We start from the raw sequence: 24270 nt of genomic DNA on the forward strand, positions 1-24270 counted from the left end.
GAAGGTGACAAAGTCGAAGTGTCAATCTGTAGATATATCGACCAACAGAAAGCATAGTGAATCTGTGGGATGCAAGTCTCAAAACATTTTGAGGTGCTAAAAAATTTGAGTAGCATGGTCACGATGTTCTGCTGGCACACGGCGCACAAAAGCTTCTGTAGTTTGTGTTCATACAGCCACAAGAAGATCATGGCTTTAACAATTGCTTTAATCTGTAGACAGAGATGCTACCATGTTTACTAGAAAACACTTGAGCTGAACATTTATCCTCCTAGATTTGACTTCCATCGCTTCAGTGAGGTCACTTGAGTTGGATCATAATTCGGGGACAAGGCAAAACGGCAGTGAGACTGACAGTCCCCATCCTGGCATCAAAGTATAAATGCAGATCCATGTACTGTACATACTTTTAATTGAAATGCTGATTTCTGTAATGGCTTTATTGTTGGAAATTCCCATATGAACTTATTTCCACTCCTTACATTCATATTAAAAACACATTCCTTCAGCTCCGTACGGCTACTGTACGATCCTTGGTTGGGGAGCATGCCTGGTCCTGTTGTGTGGTGTGGAAAAGCAGGAAAGGCTCATGCAACCCTTTGCTTTTCTAGACTTTGGCTAGTTCTATAAAACTTCAAATAATGATGCAGGCTCTTGTAAACTGCTTTCGTGAATAACAGCACCTGGTTTAAATTCTAGTTCATCCTGATGCTAACATTTTGTCGTCTTTTAGCATTTCTATTTGTGTAATGAATAAAGTCCAACTTGCAAGACTAGAGGGGTGTTTCATAAAGCAAGGACTGCTGGTTGAAGGTGCTGCTTTTTTTTTTTTAATAAATCAAGAGAGGCGTACATGGGCATGAACACATAATGGGGGTTCTGGGGCAAATGCAGTACATGTAAAAAGCCCCTAACCTCCCATCATGTTGTGCTGCTGCATGGTCTTATTTTCATAGTTGTTTTGCACCTCTGTGTAGTCATTTACCCCCTGTACTTTGTCTTTGATCGTGACCCATTTGTCAGATTAAATACTTGGCTTGTGCTTTTTTGTCTTCTTGACCCATATTTTTATTTAGCCTTATTTGGGTCAGCATGTTTCTGTAATTAAAAAGTACAAACCTGAAGGCATTTATCCAGTATCATGTTTTCACAAACCAAGTAGTAAAATTCAAAGATGGAGAAGTTCTGATTTAAAAAAAAAAAAACATTTGCTTTTTATATTTCGTTACAACAAAACTTGAACTGCACTTGAAGTTTTAGCTTGAACTGCACAAAGAAAAACTACTCTCATGGGAAGCCGTGAAGTCATAATTACAGGTAAAGCCCTGCAAATGAACAGTTCAGTGTTGCAGATTTGATCCCTATTTTGTGAGTCTGAGCTCATCACTGACCTACAACTCCATAACAAAAGCTGTCTTTTGTACATGGCAGTGTTTGTGCTTATTTCTGCTTTTTTTTTTGTGCATTTTAAAAGGGTAATTAAGATGATCTGTGACTGTAAATGCTATTGATTCTTGATGCATGTAAACCTGAATAACTACTGCTTTTCTGAGCCACCTTTATGAAGCACCCCTCAGATATTCCAACACTTTTTACGTGTGTCCCTACAAGCCAAATTTGAAGACAAACAAGGTAGGTCAAGTTGGTCTTGTTTGAAGTTTTAAGAATATGACAATAGCACCATATCAAACTAATGTATAGCATACTTCATGCATCTGCATATATATATGTATATACGGTATATGTTGATGGATAGCTCTGAAATTTAAGTTTACACAAGTGTTAAATATATTTCAAGCTGACAGACTGCCACAGTTCAATTGAGAATAAACCTGAATGGGTCCTTATTCAAAACTGACACATTGTGGTGTCACATGACCGCTCGTGCAATGTTGGTAAGCAATTTCAAATCAAGTCAATCATTCACAGTGCATAGAGCATTTAGTTTGCATAACTGCAGATATACTTGGAGAGTGTGTGTGTATATACTGTACAGCACTATGCTGAGGTTTTCTCATCCCCAAATCTTACATGCCATTTACAAAGCTCTTTTAAAAAAAAAAAGAAAAAAAAAGGATTATTAAACTCTGGTTCTTTACGTAGCATTTAGTGCTCCAAATTCAAACAGCACAGTATTACAGTTCACAACCATTTGATAAGGCAGGTTATTAAAAGTACTTTTCAGTACTCTTGAGTCATCTTCATTACAGGCCTTCATGTTATACATGGCTATATCAAAGCATGCCTTAGTGAAACAAAAAAAAAAAGACAAAAAAACTTCAGCTAAATTATCAAAATGAAAAGTTTTACAAACATTCTTTGGTTGTGTGTGAAGAGGAGCATTCCTGTGCTTTAATTTAATGCTTTGAATTTGGCTTTTCCTAAAAAGAACAAACAAAAACGGTGGACCATTGTAGACATACACTGGCTTAAATACAGGCAAAAGAGTGATGACTTTAACTACAATATTTATGGTAATTCTCACAAAATAATATAGAAAATCTAGTGACAAAAAGCATACTTTGATTGATTGTACACATAATACTTTCTCTTCCCAGGTTGCCTAGACAACCCCCTCCTCCTGATGGCCTTCCCGTCTCTTTCACTTCTTCTTGGCAAAGCGGCTAAACTTCTTCTCCTTGTCTTTCTTGGCAGAGCTGGGCTCAGGGAGTGCAGCTGAGGAGGAGGGAGGGGGCAGGCTCTGGGCTTTGGCCCCCGAGGGCCCCGATGCCTCCTCTGCTGCCAGGGGCTGAACGGCCTTTTCCATGGCCTGGCTCCAACGCTGGAGCTCTTCCTGAAATTAAACACACGCACACATCGCAGCAGCTTAGAAAGGCAAGTCCACCTCCAGAGGGGCAGTGAGTGTTTTGGTCTCCCAGTCTATTAGCATAAACAAGCAGAGGTGGCCACGCTTTTAACAATGAAACTTGAAATGCTGGTGAGGTTAAACTGGGGTAATGTAGATAAAGACAAACTCACTGTCAGCATTCTTATTCTGTGAGGCTTAATGATTCCCGTAGGGTAAATTTCTCACTAGCTGATAGTGATTCAGAAAGAAACACGAATAACCTTATTTATGTCACATTCTACAACCTTGCCAAATTACTTAGACATGGACAGCAATGCTAAACGGAAACAGTTCGGAAAATTAAATGCAAATGCGTAACTGCTATCTGTAGCATTGCAACCTGTGATTACTGCTTTACATAGGGTCAGCCATTATATAAGATGCCTTTTGACCAGAATAATTCAAGTCCAGGAGAAAGTCCGATGTAATTCAACTCACCTCGTCTTTACACTGGAACAAAAATTCGCTGCCATCTCCAAGCCTGTAAAAGGTTAAAATTATATAAATATTAGAAGCACTTATGTTTTACATTAAAATCGCCAGAATGAAATCATGTTAACATCCAGACATTTCCCTGAAATTGGCAAATAAGTGAAAAACTCTTTTACTGCGTGCCAAGTTTTGCCTGTCTGCGTATTTCTTAACAACCACTAGATGTTTGAGTGGAAGTCATGTTATTAAAGCAAATGCATGCTCTTTATTGCACATATGGTGCAATGAACCATGGTGTCAGATATTGCCATTTTGTCAAAGGCGCTGGCAAAATTAAGATTATGCACCAGTTGTCCAACTTGCACCTGGTTTAGCCAGTAATGATAAATAATTATTTATGGATGCTTGTAAAGGTCACACTGGGTGACCTTGATGTTTTCTAGCTCTAGAGTTGATGCGAGGGGGGATATTTTAATTCACACCATGATCTTTTACCAAACCTTAGCAATTACTTTTTAGTTGCTAACCTAACCCAGAAGCAAAAATAAAACAGTGGATTAAATCAACTGCTGCCTAATGGATGTCAAACTCCAAAGCCACCTCTTGATCCTTATAACACATGCTCTTCAATACTAGACTATTATTTCTCAACATCTAACAATGCCAGAGATTAATGTTGTAAAGGGGCCCATATGTCCCCAAGGCATCAGTGCTGAAGGCCACCTCGTGTGTATACAGAGAGCAGCAGTATTTGACGCCCTGAGACAAAAACATTCGTATTCAGAATTTGTTAATATCAGTGCAGTGTTTCCTGCCAACGACTACCACACCACCCTAAAGCAGAATATATTAAATCCCATGTTTTACAGTTGCCAAGGTGCTTTTTTTCAGGCTTCTTTGATTCAAATAGGACTCAATCTTAAATTGATCTGCCTAGTTTATCCCTCTGAGGACTCTTCTATGTGAACCATGTTTGTGCATCAATGCTGTAGTGTGAAGCAGATTTGTAGTTTTGTTTGTTTTTTTCTGGAAGTTTTCTTGGTCTCCCATACTTTTTAATGTCTTCCACAGTTTGCCTTAACTATGATTTTCTTTTTTAATGGCTCTTTGGGTTTTGTAAATTGCAAGCTGAAAGCACATTGATATATTAGCTGCTTTGTAGACACCAGCAGTCTTTAGTTTCAGAACTTCAGTCAGCTGCTTAGGACAACCCATGGCTGTTGAGTGATACCAAAACTTTAAAAGTCAGAATTTAACAAACTCTGACAATTCCTTATGACAATTAATATCTAACCAGTTAGGATCTAAGACCATTTTATCAAAGAGCTGAGCAGTGCTTATATTCATTTGTAATTTGCATATAAATCTGTCTTGGCTGCCTGTTTTTTCCTTCATGAAAAATCAAGAGGCTGTGGTTGATTTTTAAAAACCAGAGAACCACACCAAGGTAAAAACTTGCTAAAGTAAACCTTCAGTGGTACAATCCATTCTGAGCAGAGAATTTAATCTATTCAACTAAATTCAACGTGTATTGATTAAGACTTGTATGCGTGAGGAATGTGAGTTTGCATTTAGCTTCTATCTCTTATCAGTTTAAAGGGAGCTTTGGGAAATGTTTTTTTTTTCTTTTGCTCCCTTTGCAAATGTTAAATGGTAATACCAACATCCATATAACACTGTTAAATATAACACTGCAGTCAGAAAGTGGTGAGTTTAGAAACAGCTTACCTCTGTCCAAAGGTAAAGGAAAAAAATCCACTTTTCCGTATCTCTAAATCTGTTTGAATAACTCCCCATTTGAATAATGGTTACTAAGCTGAAGAGGTTTTGGTGACAAAGGGCTATTTCTCAGCTGTAAATAGGACCGGGGGCTGAGGGGTGTATTCCCGATGTCTCTACTAACTTCCAGTAAATGTAATGAAATTTCAGTCAGGTGAATTTTTATAGCACCTTTTGCTTCTCAAAATAAAGAACCCTGGAGAATACAAGTACAAACCACCTTTTCTTGTTGCTCTTAATAAGTCAATTTAATAAGGTCTTATATCGTATATTTACCTTTCCGAATAACATGACTCAGGTAAACCTATGATGTAATTCTTACCGTAGTTTGGCGACATGCTTCTTTTTCTTGTAGTTGGTGAGGATCTCCCAGTTGGCGTTGGTGAGGGGCAGGGGATCCTCGCCATGATACGTCGTTCCGTGGCCAAAGCTTTTGGCATCCTTATAGACTGAGAGCTGACCGGGCTTTAGCACACAGTACAAGTTGTTCCATGACCTGACAGCGAAGAAGAGGCAGGAGCAGGAAAAAGAAGGACTTTAACATCATTTCAGGTTAATTTCTGGCAAGAACACGAAATGAATTTCATTTAATCCCCATTAAAGAGCAGCTACCTCACCAATCCATCGAGACTTTATTTTGTGAACATTCATTTTAAATAAGCACTTATTGCAAAACAGTGGGTTGTTCTATCTTTAAATAGGAGTAATAATAATTTCTTGTAATGAAGCCCTGCAAGATCCCTGACAAAAAGCACTTTTATTGTAGGGCTACTTTTGGCGGCTTGTCTATTGAAAAATTGATTTAAAGCAGAACTGATCCATACTTTGAGTTAAAGTATAGATCTCCCTTTGCTGTTTTAACAAGTTTCAAACTTACTCGAGTTGGTTTTAATCCATCACAAGGAACACAAATTGTGCTGAATGGTCGGTTTTTTTAACGCTTTTTAGGTGTGGTGTGATTTCGAAAGCACTGTGGTCAGTAAAATAAGGAAAAGTCTCGATGTTCACCGTGACAGATGAACAAACATAAGCAAGTAATAATAGGCTCATAGATTTTCCCAACATAAAGAAAGGAAACAATGCCTGGAATAGTCAAAGGCCATATTAGAGACAAACACAGTGCTGTGGTCCATTTGTTATCTACCTATTTGAAGCTTTTTTTCCTGAGCCCTCTACATCATGTTTGCGGCTCAACATGCCCTCCTGCAGCACAGGCTGGCCTCTGAGGGGGTCCGAGGGCATGGTGGCTGCTTTCTCTGGTTCCTTTGGGGTCACCACCGAGACAGAGGGCTCCAGCTCCAGGGAGGCACTCTCTCTCATTTCTGACTCTAAGGGCACCGTCGAGTCACCGGCCATCCCCTCCTGCAGACCCGAACTAGGCTCCGCTTCACCAGACTAAAGCAAAAATAAATAAATGAGTTCATGAGAAAGTGAACTTGTCTCCTTGGAGAAGAGATGAGAGCTGAGTCAGTATGCTGAAACAGAGTTGACAACATTATAAATACAGAAAGCTTGTGCTGATTGAGTGCAGTACTAACCAGAGTCTGTTCCTCAGCAGTATAGAGCTGTGAAGATTCTTCCACAAAGCCTGTGTCTTCTCTCCTAAAGGAAACAGGGCAGCATGAGAGGACTTTTAAGAACAGCAGGTGTGGAAGTGTGTATGTGAAAGAAAGAGAGATCAAATGCGACTCATTGAAAGTCTGCAAAACATTGCATTTGGCTGCTAATACTTTTTTGCTCTGCACAATTTAGGGTATTAATATAAATACTTTCATTTTTAACAGACTAATTTCCTTTAACAGATGCTCACTGCAGTTTTTTGTATTTCTCTCTGGGGCTTAACAACAGAAGGATTGACTTAAAATTACACTGCCTTTATCACCAGACTTACACTTTGATGACACTGCTACCAATTAATACTATGCCCTCATGCATATAGAGTACGAACATGAAAGCCAGTGTGTTGTATGTTTACCTGCTTTCTTTATCTGAGCGTTGCCCATCTTTAATGAACTGCTCCACCTCCTGCTGCTGTTTTCGCAGCTCCAACAACTCCAACTGCAACACAGTGGCGAACAAGGATCAGTAACCTGGCTAGCTACAGGGTAAATGAAACACGTGAAGTAATCAAATTACTGTAAATCACGTGTAAGATTTTTGCATACCGTAGTGAGGCGTTCCAGTGCGGAAAAGCGTTCCTCCCAGGTGGCGGTGGATTTCTCGAAGGCCTCGTGCCTCTTGAGGAGCTTCTCAACCTCGTCCACGTTTTGACCCAGGTCTTTGCTGGTCACGTAGGGCTCTTGAGCGATCAGCCACGCCTCCGCCACAGAAGCGTCTCGCGCAAACTGACAGACCTCCAGCACTAGACGCAATGAAGCCACGTCATCATGAGAAGTTTAAGATATAAAAGTCTTTCTTTTAGATGTGTTCATATTATGCGGCGATCCCTCACTTGTAAGGTGAATGTTATGACTGGGGGGTGCATTATGTGACAAATTGGGGCATTGTTGGAAGTAAGCAACTATTTTTGTATCCTTGTTGTTAATGGAGGCTTCTGATGAACAAAAGCCTGGGAGCTACTTTCTGAGCTGGGATTTATATGCATGAGCTTTCACATATTTTAACCATATGGCCTTTGGGATATAAGTAAAGATTTTTTGTTTTTTCAAAGAGATAATGTATGTAAAGGGTTAGGGTATATTTTCTGGGTTGAAGTATAAGATAAGTGTAATATTACTCACAGAGCCGGAGCCAGTCCCATCTGTCATCCCACTTGAACATCATCTCCTTTCTTTTTTCCATCAGCTGCACCAGTTTCTCTTTGATCTGACACAAGTAGTATGGTCTCAGTTACATATCAGTATTATTAAACAACTCAGCCCCAAGACTGCCCATTATCCTCTAAGAATTAGTATTGTGGAGTAATTAACCAAATATTAAATTCAGGCCGGGGTCAATTGCTCATTTAAATTCTTTTAGCTTTTCCATTTCTAATTAGTGTTTGCTCTATAGTCTCCCTGATGAATGTAAGATGAGTGGAATTTTTTATTTCACGGCAAGCCAATTGGTTCCATTGAGCCAGACAAGAACAATCACTCCCAGAAAAGTAATTAAATCTAATGAAAGCAGCAATTTGAAGCCCAGCTGAGGATGAAAAGGAGCTGTCTTTGCTGTTGAAGGCTCACCTCAGCAGAGTCTCGGTGCTTGCGTGTCAGCAGGGCTTTGCCGAGGTCGACGCAGTCAGTGAATTTGGCTCCCCTGGCTTCAATCTCCGAGCGGATCCCCTGGTGGTACTTCTGCAGGAGCTCAACGGATGAGACGTCCCTAAAGCAGAGAAATGATGGATGTTAAGTGATAACAGGTAATGCATGAAGTTTACCTACCTCTGTTGGTAACAACTGGAACTGCATTGTTGCAGTCGGCTCTGGCAGACTTCCAGTGTTCTCTATTCTAGAATATTATAGTCATGCTGAATATCTTTAGGAAGATGAATTGTGTCACATAAATAGGACAGAGCTATTATCTCTTGTGAACAAAGTGCCATTTATGAAAAATTAAAGCTTTTCTTCTAAAATCAGACAATAAAATATATCTTGCCGCATATCTGAATATTCCTCATTAAGATGATTCATCCAGAAGCGAATTAATGTGCAACACAAACAAATCCATTTGGAGCAAATGAGTAAACAAAGTAAATGTAAAATGCAAATGTAAATAGTAGCAGAAATTGTTTTACAAATATATTAAGTGAAAGACATACTTCATAATCATTAACTAAATAGATATGTTATTACTTAGTTGAAGTTGTTCTGTTCTTTTAACTAAAAAGGAAATAAATGTGCAGAGATAAACCCCAGGAAAAAAAGCTCCACTTCTTTCCTTCCACCTCCTAAAAACAAATATTGGCACAGTTTTTGGTCTTCAGCTACCACAATCAGATTTTATCTCTTGTATACTTTATTTTCTTCTTCTACAACAAACATGCTACGGCAAGGGGAGGCCAGGACGCCAGGTCAGGGGGGAGATATCATCTCCTCCGAAATATCCGGAGACAGGCTCCGGGATTGGATATCAAGTCGAGTGTGAGAGGAACTGAAAGATCCAGCACAGCTAACCGAAGGCCAGACGGTCCTCATCTGACATATTTGATCACCTGGGCTTCTCCTGGGTCTCTATCTGCTGGATGATGCTCTCCATCCAGGCCATCAGGTCTCGCACCATGGTAAAGAAGCGGAACTTCTCTGCTGTGTCCACCAGCTCCGCCCTGCGTCCGTCGCTGGCATCCAGCAGACCCTTCCAGGCTTCCACCACCTCCCTCTCTGTAGTCTGAATATCATCTGCCTTTTCCCCTGCGTACTGGGCATGAAGCCTTGAAGCGGTTTCCTGGAACTGCTGAACCTGGAGTGAAGGAGAGGGACAAGTCAAAACATGGCTTTAGGGGTTTTTGTTTCCCTGATGTGAAGAGAATCATGTCAGAGAAAAATATTCTTTGCATTTCTTTTTAATTTATTATTATTTTATTTATGTAAAACTAGGAGGTTGAATGACTAGGGAACACTTATTTTTACATTGCTTCTTCTCTGAAATTAAGATTTTTTTTATATATGAATATTTGCACAGTACGTTGAGGGTAATGCTGTGACTTTTAACGTGGTCAGTATTATAAGCAGTTTTTATTGAATTTTGAGAGGCTGTGACATTAGTTGCTACAGTGTGGTGTTAACGGGTTAGCAAACAGATGCCTATTTACACATCTGACAGACGCGCAGCAGCATTTGCATTCATTTGAAGTTGTGTTTGGAAATCTGGAGAATCCAGGCAAAATATCCACTGCTTTTAGCTCTGTTTTTATCCTCCACCAACTCCCGGGGGGGGGGGGGAGTACAGACCTTTTTAAGCCAAATCCTCCACTGTATTTACCAGTTTTTGTAACTTTGGATACTGTTTCCAAAGTTAGTGCTACTGAACCAAATAGAGGCCAAACTAAAACAGAAAGGCTTTCCTTATAAAATAAAATAATGTTTCTTTTATCTCCTCACTGTCTTGTTTATAAAAGAGCAGTTGCTGATGTCCTGCAGCCAGCATGAAACCTTTTAAAATCACAGCACGTCAATTTAAGGACATTACATGAATGATGTTTATGAATGCTGGGAGCCCCTTAGCTGTCTTCAAACCCAAATTATGCAAAGGTGCAAAAGATTTCAATGGCGTCAAAAGGGATACTGCTGAATGAGGCCGTAGTTCTGAGACACCTTTCACGTTACATAGATCGGTCTAACGTGCATAAATATTTTTATTCCTAGACCTTTAATTGTTATAGTCTCCTTCTTTGCAATAAGTTGTGGGCAGGGATGGCAAATTTAAGAATTACTATTTGCACAGCTTTTTCATTGATTCTCACCTTTTGAGAAAACTCCTCGCAGTTACCCAAACATTACAGCACTCTCTTCCCCCCTCTAGATATGAATCATCAAAGTTACCTTCTGGCCACTGCCTAGTGCGTTCCCACTGAGTAAAAGGCCCCTTTGTGTGTATTACCTGTTTGCCTAGAGTGGTGATGTCTCTCTCAAACGCGGCGTGCATTCTGTGGAAAGACTCTGCTTTGCTGAAGTCCTCACCCACATCTTCAGGCAGCTCTTTCTGCTTGTCATGGATCTGAGCCACCAACTCCTTTCCATCATCAAAGTACCTTAAAGAAAACAGATCGATGTCTATCTCTTCAGCTCTGTGTTTATCATCCTACTTAAATATCAGATGCAGTCATCACGTTAGGTTTAATTCTTTGTGACGCTGTTATCGCATGCATATGTTTTCTGTTTTGATGCCTTTAGTCATGCCACAGTTTAATACTGCCTAAATCAATCTATATTCACTTATTTGGGCATGTGACATTACAGGATTAGACACAAAAGCTTCTGTTTATGTCCATTCAGATTACTGGACATCTTTCAGCCTGTGGAGCGGTTTGTCAATACTGTTTTTCTTACTTGAGCAGTTCATAAGATGCTGTCAGGAGCTGGGCGCGAGTGTCGATGAGCTCCAGCAGATCAGCCCAGCTCTCATTGATGCCGTCCTTCCACTCCGCCAAGGTTGCCGCCTCACTGTGCCCGCCTTCGATCAGCTCGTCTATCGTCTGGTTGACCATGTCCACTCGCTCCTGACCCAGCATTCCCGTCTCCCGCGCAAAGTCTCTGAATTTATCCCTCAGAAGCTGAAGGAAAAAGATTGTTTTGTTTTAAAAAAAAAATCCCAAACAACACAGAATTTATATGTGATTAAGTGATTGACTTCACTTCACCTAAAATCACTGAAAATGAAGTCAGTAAGAAGTAAGAATGAACAAAAACTTTGAAGCTGTGGCAAAAAAAACCCCAGTATGATCAAATATATTGCACAGCTTAATAAATTCAATCTTTAACTTGATCTTCAGATTTAAATAGAAATTCTCAAACCATTTCACACAAGGCAAGTGAAAGACGTTTTAAATCGCTGTGAACACGTCCTTATGTTTGGACTGAAATAGGTTAAAAAAAGGTTAGCACTTAAGCAGAAAAGTTGGGGAAGACCACATGGAAGTGCGCTGCACTAATCTATCCCAGTGAGTGTAAAAACGTCCATCTGTGTCACTTGGATGAAAATCTTTCCCATTTTGTGGCCAGCCTGTCTCCCAGTTTCTCTCCCTCTATGTGCTATAATTCTTTGTATATAAAATACCGTGACGTGATCCAGGTCCTGGCCCATCTCCTGGGAGGATGCCACCACGTCCCTCTCTGAGATCCACTGCTCCAGGTCCTCCACCTCTCGGCTCAGTAGGAAGTGATTGAATGTGAGGTCCAGTTTCTTCCTGCGGTCCTCTGCCAACTCCTTCAGGCCCGCATACTGCTTATCTACCTGGCTCTGTCGCCTGATGATCTCTTCACTGCACAAAAGGTAAAGGGAGAGAGCAGAAGAAAATGAGATCTAGGGAAATTAGAAAAAATAGCTCACAGAGATTGAATTTAGGTTTACTCTAGATGAGGCATATGATTAAAATACCAATTTTGCATGGTTGTCATTCTTATCACACTAAACCACAACTGACTGGGACAACATGAGTGAATTAGCATCCTGACTAAGAGTTCAAATGATTTTCTTCAGTGTGTACAAACCCATCAGGGTGCTCCTCTCCAAACATCTTTTGGGCACGGTCAGCCAGCTTCTGAATGGAGTCAGCATAATCATCTACCGCCTGCTTAAGGATCACCTGGCGTTTCAGCATCAGCATGGCGCTTTGTTCATCCTAGAGAGAGAAGGAAAAGAAGAGTATGTTATAGTACTCCAGATGAACTCTCAGTGCAGGCTGCCACTTATAAAAAGTATGCCACCTTAATTAAAGGAAACTCAAACCATGTAATTATGTTAATGGATGCAGAACTGCTTGTCTTTTTTAGCATAATATGGCTTGTTTTAATTTAGATCATTAGATCAGATTTGTATATATCTGTGGTCTTCCTCTTAGCCTCACCTTGGCTTTCTCATCAGCGATCATGTAGAGCTCCTGCTCCCCTATCCAGGCTTCAGCCTCATCAGCGTCATTGTAGTACTGCTGGGCCAAGTTGGAGCCATTCAGCCGCTCTCGGCGCTTCACCATCTCATCCTGCAGCCGGGCCCATGCCTCCTCTAGTTCCTTCAGCTGGTCCGTGATACGTTCTGCCTCTGGTTTGCCCTCTGCGCTGGCGGCGATGGCCATTCTCCTTCCTCGCTCTAGTACTTCATCTACACGGGGCTGGTGGCCTTCGATCTCCTTCTGCAAAGTCTGAGGGACAAAAAGGAGATTGTGGACCTCAACAGGGCTTTTTGATATACAGAAACAAAGACTTGATATATTGTGCAGCCGACAAACATATATTCAGAAATATTCATCTGAAAATTAATTTATTACATATTATGCACCAAGTATACTGTAAAAACAAAGCAGATGGAGCTGAAACAATTAGTTACTTACTTAATTATGCCGAGATCTATGGAAATGATTACAACTATTGAGATAATTTTCAAGTTGCTGAGAGTACTTGTTGCTTTTCTTTTATCTTTGACCACTGGTAGTATAACATGACTAATTTTACCATCTTGCTTTGGGGCATTTTCCCTATTTTCTGACATGTTATGGAAGCTGTGATTTATAGACTAATTAAGAAAGTAAATTAATCAATGAAATGAATCAGTGTTACAATTTTTTAACTAACCACAAGTTATTATGCAGCTATAAATCTCTACCTGGTTCTTCTTCAACAGCATTTGCACAGTTTGAAGATTGTGGCCATGTTCTTGTGACATTGCCAGGGGCATCCTCTCCTCAATCCAGAGCTGAGAGAGAGAAAAAAATAAAGGAAAAGTAGGTTATGATAAGAGGACAGAACGCAGCTGAAATTTGTGAAGAGATTTATAAATCTATGATGTATTTGTTTAAAAAACATCCATGACCAAGTGACTTCTATTGAATGTTTAACCCTTGACCAAATGTCTTAAACAGTCAAAATCCTTTTTTAAGCTCTCTTCAGCTGACTAGAGTGGATTAAGGCAGTGCAACCCATGAGGGATTAAACTGTTCTTTACACAAATTCACCTTAAGAGGAAGTTTCACTGTGAGAGCTAGTAGTTTTGCTAGTTCATACTTTAGGTTTGCAAATTTTAGCAAAGAAATAAACCTTAAAGTTTACGTTATGATAAGGTTTCAGCTTTGTGCGAACACAAATGTAACTCTAGCACTTAACGGCTTTTATTCTCAACTTCTGCTATCGGTCATTTTGTCAGAGTAGTGACTTTGAACACTTTGCTGTGAAAATGGATCCATGCTTACGAGCTCATCAGCCAAGTCTCTGTAGAACTGATGGACAGCTTTGGCGGCTTCAAGCTTGCCCTTGCGCTGGGCCAGTGGGGTGAGGAGCTGCTGGAAGTCTCTCTGCAGGGCCTGCTGCTCAGCCTCCAGTTCCGGCTGGTCCTCCCTGCCTCCGCCGTGCTTCCTGACAGCCTCCTGGAGTTCCTCCAGCTCCCGAGCTTGGTCACGGACCTGGTTCTCCATCATCTGGCATAGGAAAAAAACATGAAGATGAATAACCTTTCAAGCTACTAATCAGGATGTAGCAGACGGTAAAAGTTAGTCATGCCATTTATGTATGAAACTGAGCTCAGACACAGTTTTTAATTCATGTAAATTTTCTAATATAAATTCATAGTACAGATCGCGCTTATGTTTACAATTTAGTATTTAGTGTAGCTTGTGTTCCAGTTTTTCTTTCAGACAAATGCAAAGCTTTTTGGAGTTTGTTGTGTTTAGATGCAAATAGTAAACACAAAGATGATCACACAAAATAAATCCTAAAGCTATAAAGCCTTCATTCCCAGTTATTTAATTCTGTTTAGTGGGGTGCTCGTGTGAAGAGGAACTGCAAAGAAAAGGCAGCATACAAATCTAAAGTGTGCAGAGCATGGTGCATTAAGAGACAAACCTGATGGTTTTTGAGCAGGATGTTGGCTTTAGTCAGGTCTTTAACATCCTCCTCTCCACTCTGTAACTGCTGTTGTAGCTCACCCAGCCACTTCTTCATGTCAGCCAGGCTCTGGTCGAAAAGCTCAGAGCGGTTGGCATCGAATAGCAGCCGTGCCTTCTCCTGGGTGGTGGACTCCAATTTGTCCCACAGCTCATGAAGTTTGGCCAGCTCCTCCGTCACAATTGGCTCAAACTCTGGTTTGAACTCCATCAGCTCCTGACCTTCCTGTACTTGCAAAAAACAAAGACGAATGTTTCTGTGAAGGAAAAACACTGTATGACTTTTTTTTTTAAATAAGATACATAAATTATCTAAAGCAAGTGGAACACTTAGTACATGAGTATATTAGTACCTGTGTACATTTCAGATTTTTATATGTTGACATTCAAAGAGAGTGAAATCTGCACACTCTGAGTGTCCTTCTTTTATCCTTCATACTTCTTTTCCTTTGCTTTAACTTACATCCTTTTTATTCCAATTAAAGTTATTTGTTGCACACTAGCTCCTAATAGCACATCACCCTGCGCTTCACTGAACATATTCAATTAGCTTGTGACAGATAACATTTCTGAATGTTTAAATTTTGCAATCACAAAGTGATTTTTGTTGCTATTTTCAGTGAACCGACCCTATATACTATATGCAAAATCCATCCATCCACTGGATAATATCTTCAGCATGTCCTGGCTATACACTCAGTAGGACATGCCAAAAACACCTCACTTAGGAGGCATTTTGATTCATTTCCTCTGTGTGAATCACCACCTTATCGTGGTGGAGGGGGGTTGTAGGCCCTAGGAGCTATGTTGTTGGGGCCGATCTGACCGTGGTAGTATCTCCAATGGCAAATTTGTCCTGGTTCAGGTGGCAGATGAAGAGCCATTCAGAGAGGTCATTCTGGACACATGCTCAGGGTAGTAGTGAGCGTCTGGTGACTGTCCCTTAACCCATGGCGCCTAGCCAAGCTTAGTCCAAATTATGTACCTGGGTTCACCCTCCTGTGGGCCCACCACCCACAGGGGGAAATGTGGGGGTTCAGTCCATTGTGATTTGAGCAGCAGTCAGTCATCCTCATCTTCTAAAACTGTACATGTAATATAAGTAATATGTGATGCTAAATAAATAAAACCTAATTTCTAATCTGTGATAGGCATCTTACCACTTACATTACTTATTTATTGGAATAGCCATGACATTCACTGACTAAAGGGAGCCTTAATTAGTTGTTGTAAAATGCAATTATAAAGAGATTGAGCAGCTCTTAAGCGGAAATCATAATAGTTCAGTAATGAGTAGCGTTTAACTTTTACTGACCTGATCTACTTTGTTGAGCCAGTCCTTGTTGGAGGCCAGCTCGGCCATGAAGGCTTGATGTTTCTGCCACTTGGTGTGCAGGTTCCTGGCCTCATCGTATGATGTGTCTTGCGCTGTCAGCATCTTTTCATTGATCCATACTGTCAACTGAAGCAAGAGTAAGAACATCTAAGATCCATGCAAAAATGCCCACTATACTCTGGAAAGTCATCTAAACATTAACTATTGACGTTTATGCAGAAGCAACTTTACACAAGCAGGATTTACTTCATTATCTTTACAAAACACAGCATTTACCAATTAGTAAAATGGGACCTCAATTCTAAACATTAGGACAGGCAAAAGCACAGCGTTAGAATAAGCACAGCAGGATGTGCTTGGCAAATTAACTCAAATAATCACGAGATAAAAAGAGGAAAACACTGTGATGTCAAGTGCAAGTGAAGGAATAATTAAGCTAATAATTAATGTGCTAATTGATGTTTCCCAATGGCCAAATAAACTGTAAACTGACAGTGAACTTACATCTTGTGTGTTTTGCAGGAAGTGCTGCAGGTCACGGTTATCTCTGAGCTTCTCAGACACCTCCTCAGCTCTTCGTTTATTCTTGTCATGCCTGAAGTAAAAAAACACACAAAAAAAAACAAGAAAATGCATTAAACATACAGTATTTTTTTTCTCTAAGAAATCCCTCTGTGACACACTTCAAACAAGATGTAACTCACGTATCTACATGAGCTCCTCCTCCACCAAAAAAAACGGCTTCTCTGCTACACTGTGAAGAATACCTCTGACTTAACGATCAATATCCATTACTGCAGGTGCCCATCTACCAAGCTGAATTATGGGAGTTAATGGGAGTCGCTCCCATGCCCTCTATACACCGTCTTGTTGATGTCTTTTAATTGCTGATCTGAACAGATTAGATCAGTACCTGTGGTTATATTTTGAAAATAGGAAAATCCTTCACATTATAATCCTGCTAAAATCCTGAATTTCACATTAGATTTTTGCTTAAGTATCCATTGCTTTTCTGTACTTGTATGACTTTTCAGACTGAACTACATTCATTTAACATTCATAGTCACTAATTACTCTACAGATTAGGATTTTTAAATCATCATCAACTCCTTGATCCCTTCTAGAATTGCTGAAATCACGTGAAGCTCAAATACTATTATATCAAAACCGTATTTCTCCAATGCGCTGCCCTTCTGTCAACACTTCACTTGAATGAATGCTGACCAAAAACCATGCTGACTGACCTTTGCTGGATCGAGCCCATTTTCTCCTGAACTTTCCCAGAGTACAGGTTATTGTTGTCCACCAGTCGCTGTCCGCCCTGCAGCGCTCCGTCAATTTTGTCCTCGTTGGCCTCCATGGTGCTCACAAAGTCTTCATGCTTCTTCAAAGCCTTCTCTGCCCCGGCCAACGTGTCAGGTTTGTCTATGTGGGCTAGAGTGTACTCCTGCAATAAATCCGAAATAATTGTATTGGGAAAAAATAACCAGAAAAATGCACGACCTTAAGAAAGGCCGTGTGTCAGCACTGGGCGTTTGAACTGACCGTGTCCCATTCTTTCATATCACAAACTTTTAAATACTTGTAGGATCACTAACCCTTCATTAGCAACTCATCCCATGTGGTAACTGATGACTGTTCCACTTAAACACAACATTAAGACAAGCCATATTATTTATGCATTACCTGGTTGTTGAGGATCGCCTCTACTGCTTTGCCATCTCTCAAAAACTGCTGGAAGCCCAAAGCCTGGTCCAAAAAGTTCTTGCGGCTGTCCCACATTTTCTGGAGTTCATACCAACCACGGTCCATGCCCTTTAGCCTCTGGTCGAGCTGTTGGTATTGAGGATCGTCCTCCTGACCCTGGGTAACCTGAGCGCCAGTGTCCCTCACACGGTGAAAGTCCTCTTCGTGGTTGTTTATGTCTTCACGCACAGCATCGTGAAGGCTCAGCTGCTCCTCAGCCTCTGGCAGCGTGGCGGGCATCTCCTCTGATGCAACAGCTTTCTGGGTCTTGAAAAGCCAGGACTGGAAGTCATCCATGTCTTGAAGGAAGGTCTGCAACTTGCTGACCTCACCCAAAGAGTCCTCTCTGTCTTTCAGGGTGTTTTTGAGCATGTCCCAGGCAGCGTCCAGCTTTCCTCTGCGGGCCAAAATGTCTGCTGCATTCTCCGGGTGGTCCTGGGCCAACTGGTCAGCTTCTTTCCGCAAGAAATTGAGCTTGTCGTCGATGGCGGCTAAATCTCTCTCTATACCGAAAAGTTTCCGCTGGATGGTCATAACAGCTGCCAGGTCATTGCCCAAGTCCTGCGTGGACTCAATCACCCGTGTCTTGTCTCTGATCCAGGCCTCTGTCTCGTCACACTCCAGGCCGTAGTTGTGCAGACTAAGAGCAGAATCTACTTTCTTTTTCTTCTCCTCTACCATCGCCTTGAAAGCCTCCCATCTAGGAAACAATATTTTATATAACAGAGGTTAATACTCCGTGGGTCACTGTTGTTATTAAAGTATCTTTGATAATGTTTAGTTATGGATGTGTGATTTCTTAAAATAAGGAAAGCTCATTTGTCTGTAGACAAATTTCTGCATGCCCATTTTTGCAGTGGTGTGCAGAGCTTGTTATAAACTAAAAAAGTAATTGGAAGTGTGAAGAATTTAACATTGCCTCTGTGTTCAAGTACTAAATTAAAGACTTCTTTTCGGAAATTTTGTTGAATGTCATCTTTGCATTAAAGTAATTTCAAAACCTTATACAGTATTAAATGCTTCAGATATGCATCTTTTAGCTTACGGCCATACCACCCTGAGCACGCCCGACCTCGTCTGATCTCAGATATGCATCTTTTTTGTTATTTGTCTCAGGTATAACTGTGAACTTCGTTAACGGCACCTCTTATTCAGTCGCGTCTGACATTCCTTGACTTCTTTGGTGCGAGGGTGTCTGCTGTCCTCGAGCTGTTTTGCCGCTCTGTTGACATCATCTACTCGTGACTGGAAATTTCCCATTTCTTGAGCTAAAATACTCAATCTGAAAACAAGAAAAGGTTGGTGAAAACAACATCTGCACAATCTACTGGATAAAAATACACGATTAGTAGATGTAATGCTATTTGCAAAAAATACACAGTTTTAATCAGACATGCAAATCTAATTCAGGAGTGATTAAATGCTTAAAATATAATTTGTCTGTGCACCTGTTCTGTACTACTTCCAAATCCTCCAGCTTCTCAGGCACCTCTAAATCCACCAACCACGTCTCCTTCTGGCCCATCCAGAGTTCACAGGCATCTGTCTCACTGAAGATGGTGTACAGAGCCATAGTGTCATCAAGCTTCTTCTGCCTCAGGTCAGCCAGGGACATGAGCTCCATGTAAAGGTCCTTGATGTCTTTCAGTCGTCTCTGGATATCTGGGGTGTTTTGCAGCTCCTCTGGTAGTGCGTTGGCCTGTTTGGACAGAGCATCAATAGTGGCTCCATTCTTGATGGCTTCGTTTTTCAAGTTGCCGTGCTTTTTCAGCAGCCGCTGAGTGGTGTACTCGTCGTGGCCGACGTCATCGCTGCTCATCTGCCTCTTAGCGTCCAGCAGCCAAGCCTTGAGTTCATCAGCATCTCCCTGAAACTGGAAGAATGTCTGCGTGTCCTGAAGGCTCTGTTTCCTAAATGCAGCCAGCTCTTCCAGCTGCTGCCACTGCTGCTTTAAGTCATCTTTGCATTCTTGAATCTTCGGGGAGCCAAAGTGTTTGGCCTCAATCATTTTATCTCCCTCAGCTAGGACCTGCTCAAGATGGGCACGGCGGGCTCCGAGCTCATCTTCAAAAGCACTGTGTTTGCTTTGGAGAATCAGCACGCTCGTCAGGTCTTTGCCATAATCCAGGGAGGAGAAAATTTGCTCCTTCTCCCTGATCCAGCTCTCCAGCTCTGTTACCTCCCACAGGAAGTTCCAGAAGCGGCGAGACTGCTCCAGGCGAGCTCTTCGCTGGGCAGCTAGAGCACAAAGTTCCTGGTAGCACAAGTCCAGGTGCTGCACCCTGTCCCTGATCACCTGGGGATCACATGGCTTATAGCCTAAGGAGAGAGCGAATGACAACATAAGTGTCATCTATGTCTATGTGCATCTATTTCAGCTTGTAAGTACTAACACATATTGCATGCCACTGATATTTATTGTACTGTGTCCAATCCATCTTATTGTCAAGTATATCTGAGGAGGATAAGAAGAAGATGATGCAGAGATGAAGAGTAAGAAGAAGAAGGTAAAGATGAAGAAGCATCATCAAGGTGAAGAAGAAGGAGAAAATTAGTGGTTGGGTATTATTTGAAATGAATACTTCATAAAAATACCTTCTGCACACTTTCTCATGTTACTTTTTAAATAGTTTTGGACTTACTATCTCCATTGGCAAATTTCAGAGCAGCAGCACTGGCATTCTGTACCCTCTCTGCCTGCAGAGCAATGTCATTCTCCAACAGAGCATGTTTCTGTAACAGGTCTTCCACTTCCAACAAGTGTTTCCCAAAGTCAGGAGAAAGCAGACGGTCCTGCAGAGGAAAAGAAGCAACTTAATTCACTTAAACTTTTAATTTTTACTTTCTTCCTTTAAAAATCTTTTGCTCTTACCTTCATCTCATCCATCCAGCTGATAATGTAAAGCATCTCCTGGAAGATCCTCTGCAGGGTCAGATTCTTATCCAAACGTCCCCTTCGAGCCTTCAGTAGGTCCTGCAAATAGTCCCAAAGACGCAGGACGTTGTCTTTTCTCACATCAATCCGTTTGGCATCATGATAACGCTCCGAATCCAACTCCTTTGAGATGTCCACCAAGGCCTGAACACGCTCCTCGTATGCAGCGATGTCCGTCTCAATAGCATCATGCTTCTTTTTAGCCGCTTCCACCGCTGGCAGGTCATAGCCGAAGTTATCCTGAGGAGGAGAGAATGGAGGGTGCCAAATTATGGACAATTTTTTAACTAAAACGAACTAAAGACTTTTGGATTTAGACTGAAACTTCCGAACAAAAATCCACCATGTCACTCCACAAAACATTTCATAACAGCTTTAGTTCAGCTGCTGTGGGTTTACCTGGGCCACTAGTCTTTGGTTCTCCGCGAGCCAGGTCTCCCTCATGGCAGCCTTCCTGTCAAATCTTCTCGCCATCTGTTCCAGCTTCTCCTGTCTGATCAGCTCGTCTCTCAAGACACGCTCCCGCTCATGCTCCGCCCTTTCCAGACGCTCCCAAGCCTGCACATAGATGATGGGAATCATCATGAGGATTTGCAATCTGCGTTAGTCGGTCATCAAAACAACTACAGCAATTTCATACTTTAAGATCTGAAAATGAGAAAGCTTTCCTCATTTTCAAAGAGTTTAAAAGTGAAGTTCAAGTTCAGAGCACCCCTCCTGGAGCTGGTACGCTTTAAGTATTATGTGTAATGGCACTACAGGGTAGATATCTACTGATACACCTAAGAAATCTTCAACTTAGTTCAAACCAAGCTGTGCTTTCCTTTCTGTCTCAAAGTTCTTTTTTAATTTTCTTCAATAAAATGGCTTTTATGTTGTCATTTAGGAAAATACACAACAGGCTTGCAGGGGTAATTAATTTCATTTGTGTTTTAATTGTTGCCTCGAGCATGAACTTAGCTAAATTAATAAACTCTGTCCACCCAAGCAACCCCAAACCACAAAGATAATCTTCCTGTTACAGTTGATCTTCTGCATTCTGATTTGTCTCCAAATGGCATCCAGGCATCTCACCCTATTGATATCTGCAACCAGGGCTCCCTCTTTAGGTGTGTAAACTCTCTGGTTGTTGGCTCTCATTCGACTCTGGATGGTGAAGAGCAGCACTTCGAGGTTACCTTTCTCTTGAAACCTGAGAGAAAACAAGAAATTAAGTAACTGCACAAAAAGTACTATTGGACATCAGAGACTCAAAATGTGGTTTTAGTGTCAGGGTTACAGCTAGGGAAATCATTATGTACATTAGACGTCCTCACTAAGACATGAAAAATAGAGTGCAAGTGTGTGTCTGTGTGTGAGTGTGTCTTGAGCTCCTGATCCAGTTTCCACTGCGACTGTAATGCGTTGAAGCTGTCACTGACTCACTTGGGTGGCTTCTCTACAGTGCGGTAGGTGTTGAAGGCCTGAAGCTGCTGCTGAACGCCGCTGAGAGAATTTGCAAGTTTCCGGTTGTTCAGCACGACAATGGTCTGCTCGATCCACATCAACAGGTCTGACGACAGCGTCTCGTACTTTTCGATCATCTTCTCCGTCTCGATGGCTTGATCCAGAACCTGAAGAATAAATAAGATTAAGTAAGTGAACGGGGCAAACTCGCATAAAAAATGCACACCACACCTTCCAACTCACCTTTCCTATTCTCTTGCCCTCAACAGCGAGTTGTTTCATCTTGGAGAAGTAGTGGTAAAATGCCACGACGTAAGTGATGATGGACTTCTCATCTGGGTTCTCTGTGAAAACATCTATAAAAGAAAATGGAAAACAAGTCAAATAAGTCATTCCCGGCCAAACCAGAGACAATCACTCGTCTTCTTTCCAGGAAGCACAATGTTCACAGTCACTCGCCTTCTGGGTCTAACAATTTGGTCACACCAAGCTTCTGCTCTGCAACGTTGAAGGCGTTCTGGAGATTGTGGGTCGGATTGGATCTCTTTAAACTGTTATAGTCAACCAGATCAGGGCTGGGAGAGAAATATAGAGGGTAAGAGAGTATATTGCAGAGAGTGAGAGACTGAGCAGACGGATTTCATGTGTGTTTACACTTTAAAGCTGGAGAGAGTGGCTTTGCTATTCATCTCCCCTTACCGATGTTTGTGTATGAGAGCATTGAAGGCCATGCCATCTTTCCAGCTGGTGGTGAAGTTTGTGATGTTGATGCTGGGATATCTGTAAAACAGCGAGGAGACGTCACGGACTGAACAGGAGGAGGCTGCTGTTTAAAATCAGCATCTGGGTTTCATCCCACTTCTCAAGCTTTTAGTTCTGCAGTTTAAAAGCCTTGAAAGAAATGTGCTTTCTCAGAACGGCAGCATCTATTTACTCAAAAGATCACACTTTTTTTTAAGGATCTTGACAGACATAGCGACATAGATTCAGAGAATAACAGCTATATGCTAATAATAGCTGGATGCTAATAACCATACTTCAAATGAACATCTTTTGGGAGATACATTTGTTTTAAAGAGACTGCTCCCACTCGTGCCTCCACACCAAAAATGAAGACAGACACTGATTTGCTTAGTTTGTAAGTCGCGGAAGAAGAAAAGAGGTATCTGAGAACAAAGGTAGCAAAATCTGTCTACAGTGTCTTTTACACCATCTCTGTTAACTAGGCAGGGGGGATTTTGTTAACTTCTGCCATGTTGGGTTTCCTTTTTCCGCATCTACTAGTTGGAATAGACATGATTAGAGTTACCAGTCTACTCATAAAACAAACATTTAATGAGTATATCCAAAAACATCAAAGTACTCCTATGAGAAATATTATTTGTGGCTTAATTTAAAAAAAAAAAAAAAAAAAAAAAAAAAAAAAAAAAATGAACTATACACAGCTGCACATTTATCTACTTTAGGTACTACTTGGTTTATTTTATTTTAAATATTTATTTTAAATATTCAAGGAGCAAATATTTGGTCATTTATTTAAATTTTGGCTGTAATTGTTTTATTATTCATTATATTTTTTCCACTGCTATAAAAAGAAGATTACTTTACATTTTCACTGTGCAGATGGGACATTACAATGAGCATTTGTAATTGTGCTTACTTATGTCAAACACTTTTTAACCGTAAAAAAATTAAACAAGAAAATCGTAGCTTATTTTTTCAGCTTTAAAGACTCTTAAGGACACTTTATGTGCCAGTTGTGAAATAAATTAAAAAAAAATATGGGGAATTATAAGATTTTAAACTAATAAAAAGTCAGAAGCACATTCAGTTATTCCCAAAGGATATTTGCAATAGTTTGATGATGCCAGGAGTCACATGTAGCTCTTACCCTGCAGTTTTCATCTGACACCAAAGAAGAAGAGCATCCTTGGCTGAGCGTGTCTCCTTCTGGTCCGCCTGGCCCGTTTCCACAATGATGTCCTGGATCTGAAGAACAGCAACAAGCACAGCTGGATGGTAAATAATGAAACTTAACTAATGTGTCATGTTTGCAATCAAACAAGAACAAACAAGAAATCTGACTAATATTAATATCTTGCTAATGGGTTGCACCAGAAGGGAACAGTTTGTCAAAGTGGCACAAATATCACTGTGAAATGCATCATTTATCACAGCTTTAAGGGGGGGGGGGAAAAGAAGGGGGGGGGGGGTATTTG

The 24270-nt window shown here is 41.0% G+C and overlaps 1 protein-coding gene across 2 annotated transcripts in view; it reads right to left on the bottom strand.

The window, feature by feature from the left end:
* Window positions 1-190: 190 nt before the first annotated feature.
* Window positions 191-24270, bottom strand: part of sptb (spectrin, beta, erythrocytic) — a 41917-nt gene continuing 17837 nt past the window's right edge. For both annotated transcript variants that reach the window (XM_026151320.1, XM_026151319.1), the window contains 33 exons: window positions 23943-24040; window positions 22751-22831; window positions 22511-22626; window positions 22295-22407; window positions 22031-22218; window positions 21680-21797; window positions 21005-21163; window positions 20543-20845; window positions 20313-20463; window positions 19119-19989; window positions 18815-18952; window positions 17611-18370; window positions 17169-17371; window positions 16429-16519; window positions 15904-16050; window positions 14548-14814; window positions 13899-14123; window positions 13316-13405; window positions 12564-12854; window positions 12208-12338; window positions 11774-11978; window positions 11047-11270; window positions 10598-10748; window positions 9213-9457; window positions 8245-8383; window positions 7801-7885; window positions 7225-7421; window positions 7035-7117; window positions 6598-6661; window positions 6204-6454; window positions 5382-5555; window positions 3287-3329; window positions 191-2794 (listed from right to left, as the gene is read on the bottom strand). In XM_026151320.1, the coding sequence (XP_026007105.1) occupies window positions 2603-2794; window positions 3287-3329; window positions 5382-5555; window positions 6204-6454; window positions 6598-6661; window positions 7035-7117; window positions 7225-7421; window positions 7801-7885; window positions 8245-8383; window positions 9213-9457; window positions 10598-10748; window positions 11047-11270; window positions 11774-11978; window positions 12208-12338; window positions 12564-12854; window positions 13316-13405; window positions 13899-14123; window positions 14548-14814; window positions 15904-16050; window positions 16429-16519; window positions 17169-17371; window positions 17611-18370; window positions 18815-18952; window positions 19119-19989; window positions 20313-20463; window positions 20543-20845; window positions 21005-21163; window positions 21680-21797; window positions 22031-22218; window positions 22295-22407; window positions 22511-22626; window positions 22751-22831; window positions 23943-24040 (6594 nt within the window). In that variant the 3' untranslated portion in view covers window positions 191-2602. The remainder of the gene's footprint in view (window positions 2795-3286; window positions 3330-5381; window positions 5556-6203; window positions 6455-6597; window positions 6662-7034; window positions 7118-7224; window positions 7422-7800; window positions 7886-8244; window positions 8384-9212; window positions 9458-10597; window positions 10749-11046; window positions 11271-11773; window positions 11979-12207; window positions 12339-12563; window positions 12855-13315; window positions 13406-13898; window positions 14124-14547; window positions 14815-15903; window positions 16051-16428; window positions 16520-17168; window positions 17372-17610; window positions 18371-18814; window positions 18953-19118; window positions 19990-20312; window positions 20464-20542; window positions 20846-21004; window positions 21164-21679; window positions 21798-22030; window positions 22219-22294; window positions 22408-22510; window positions 22627-22750; window positions 22832-23942; window positions 24041-24270) is intronic.

Source organism: Astatotilapia calliptera, chromosome 19 (assembly GCF_900246225.1).
Source record: "Astatotilapia calliptera chromosome 19, fAstCal1.2, whole genome shotgun sequence".
Taxonomy (NCBI): Eukaryota; Metazoa; Chordata; class Actinopteri; order Cichliformes; family Cichlidae; genus Astatotilapia; species Astatotilapia calliptera.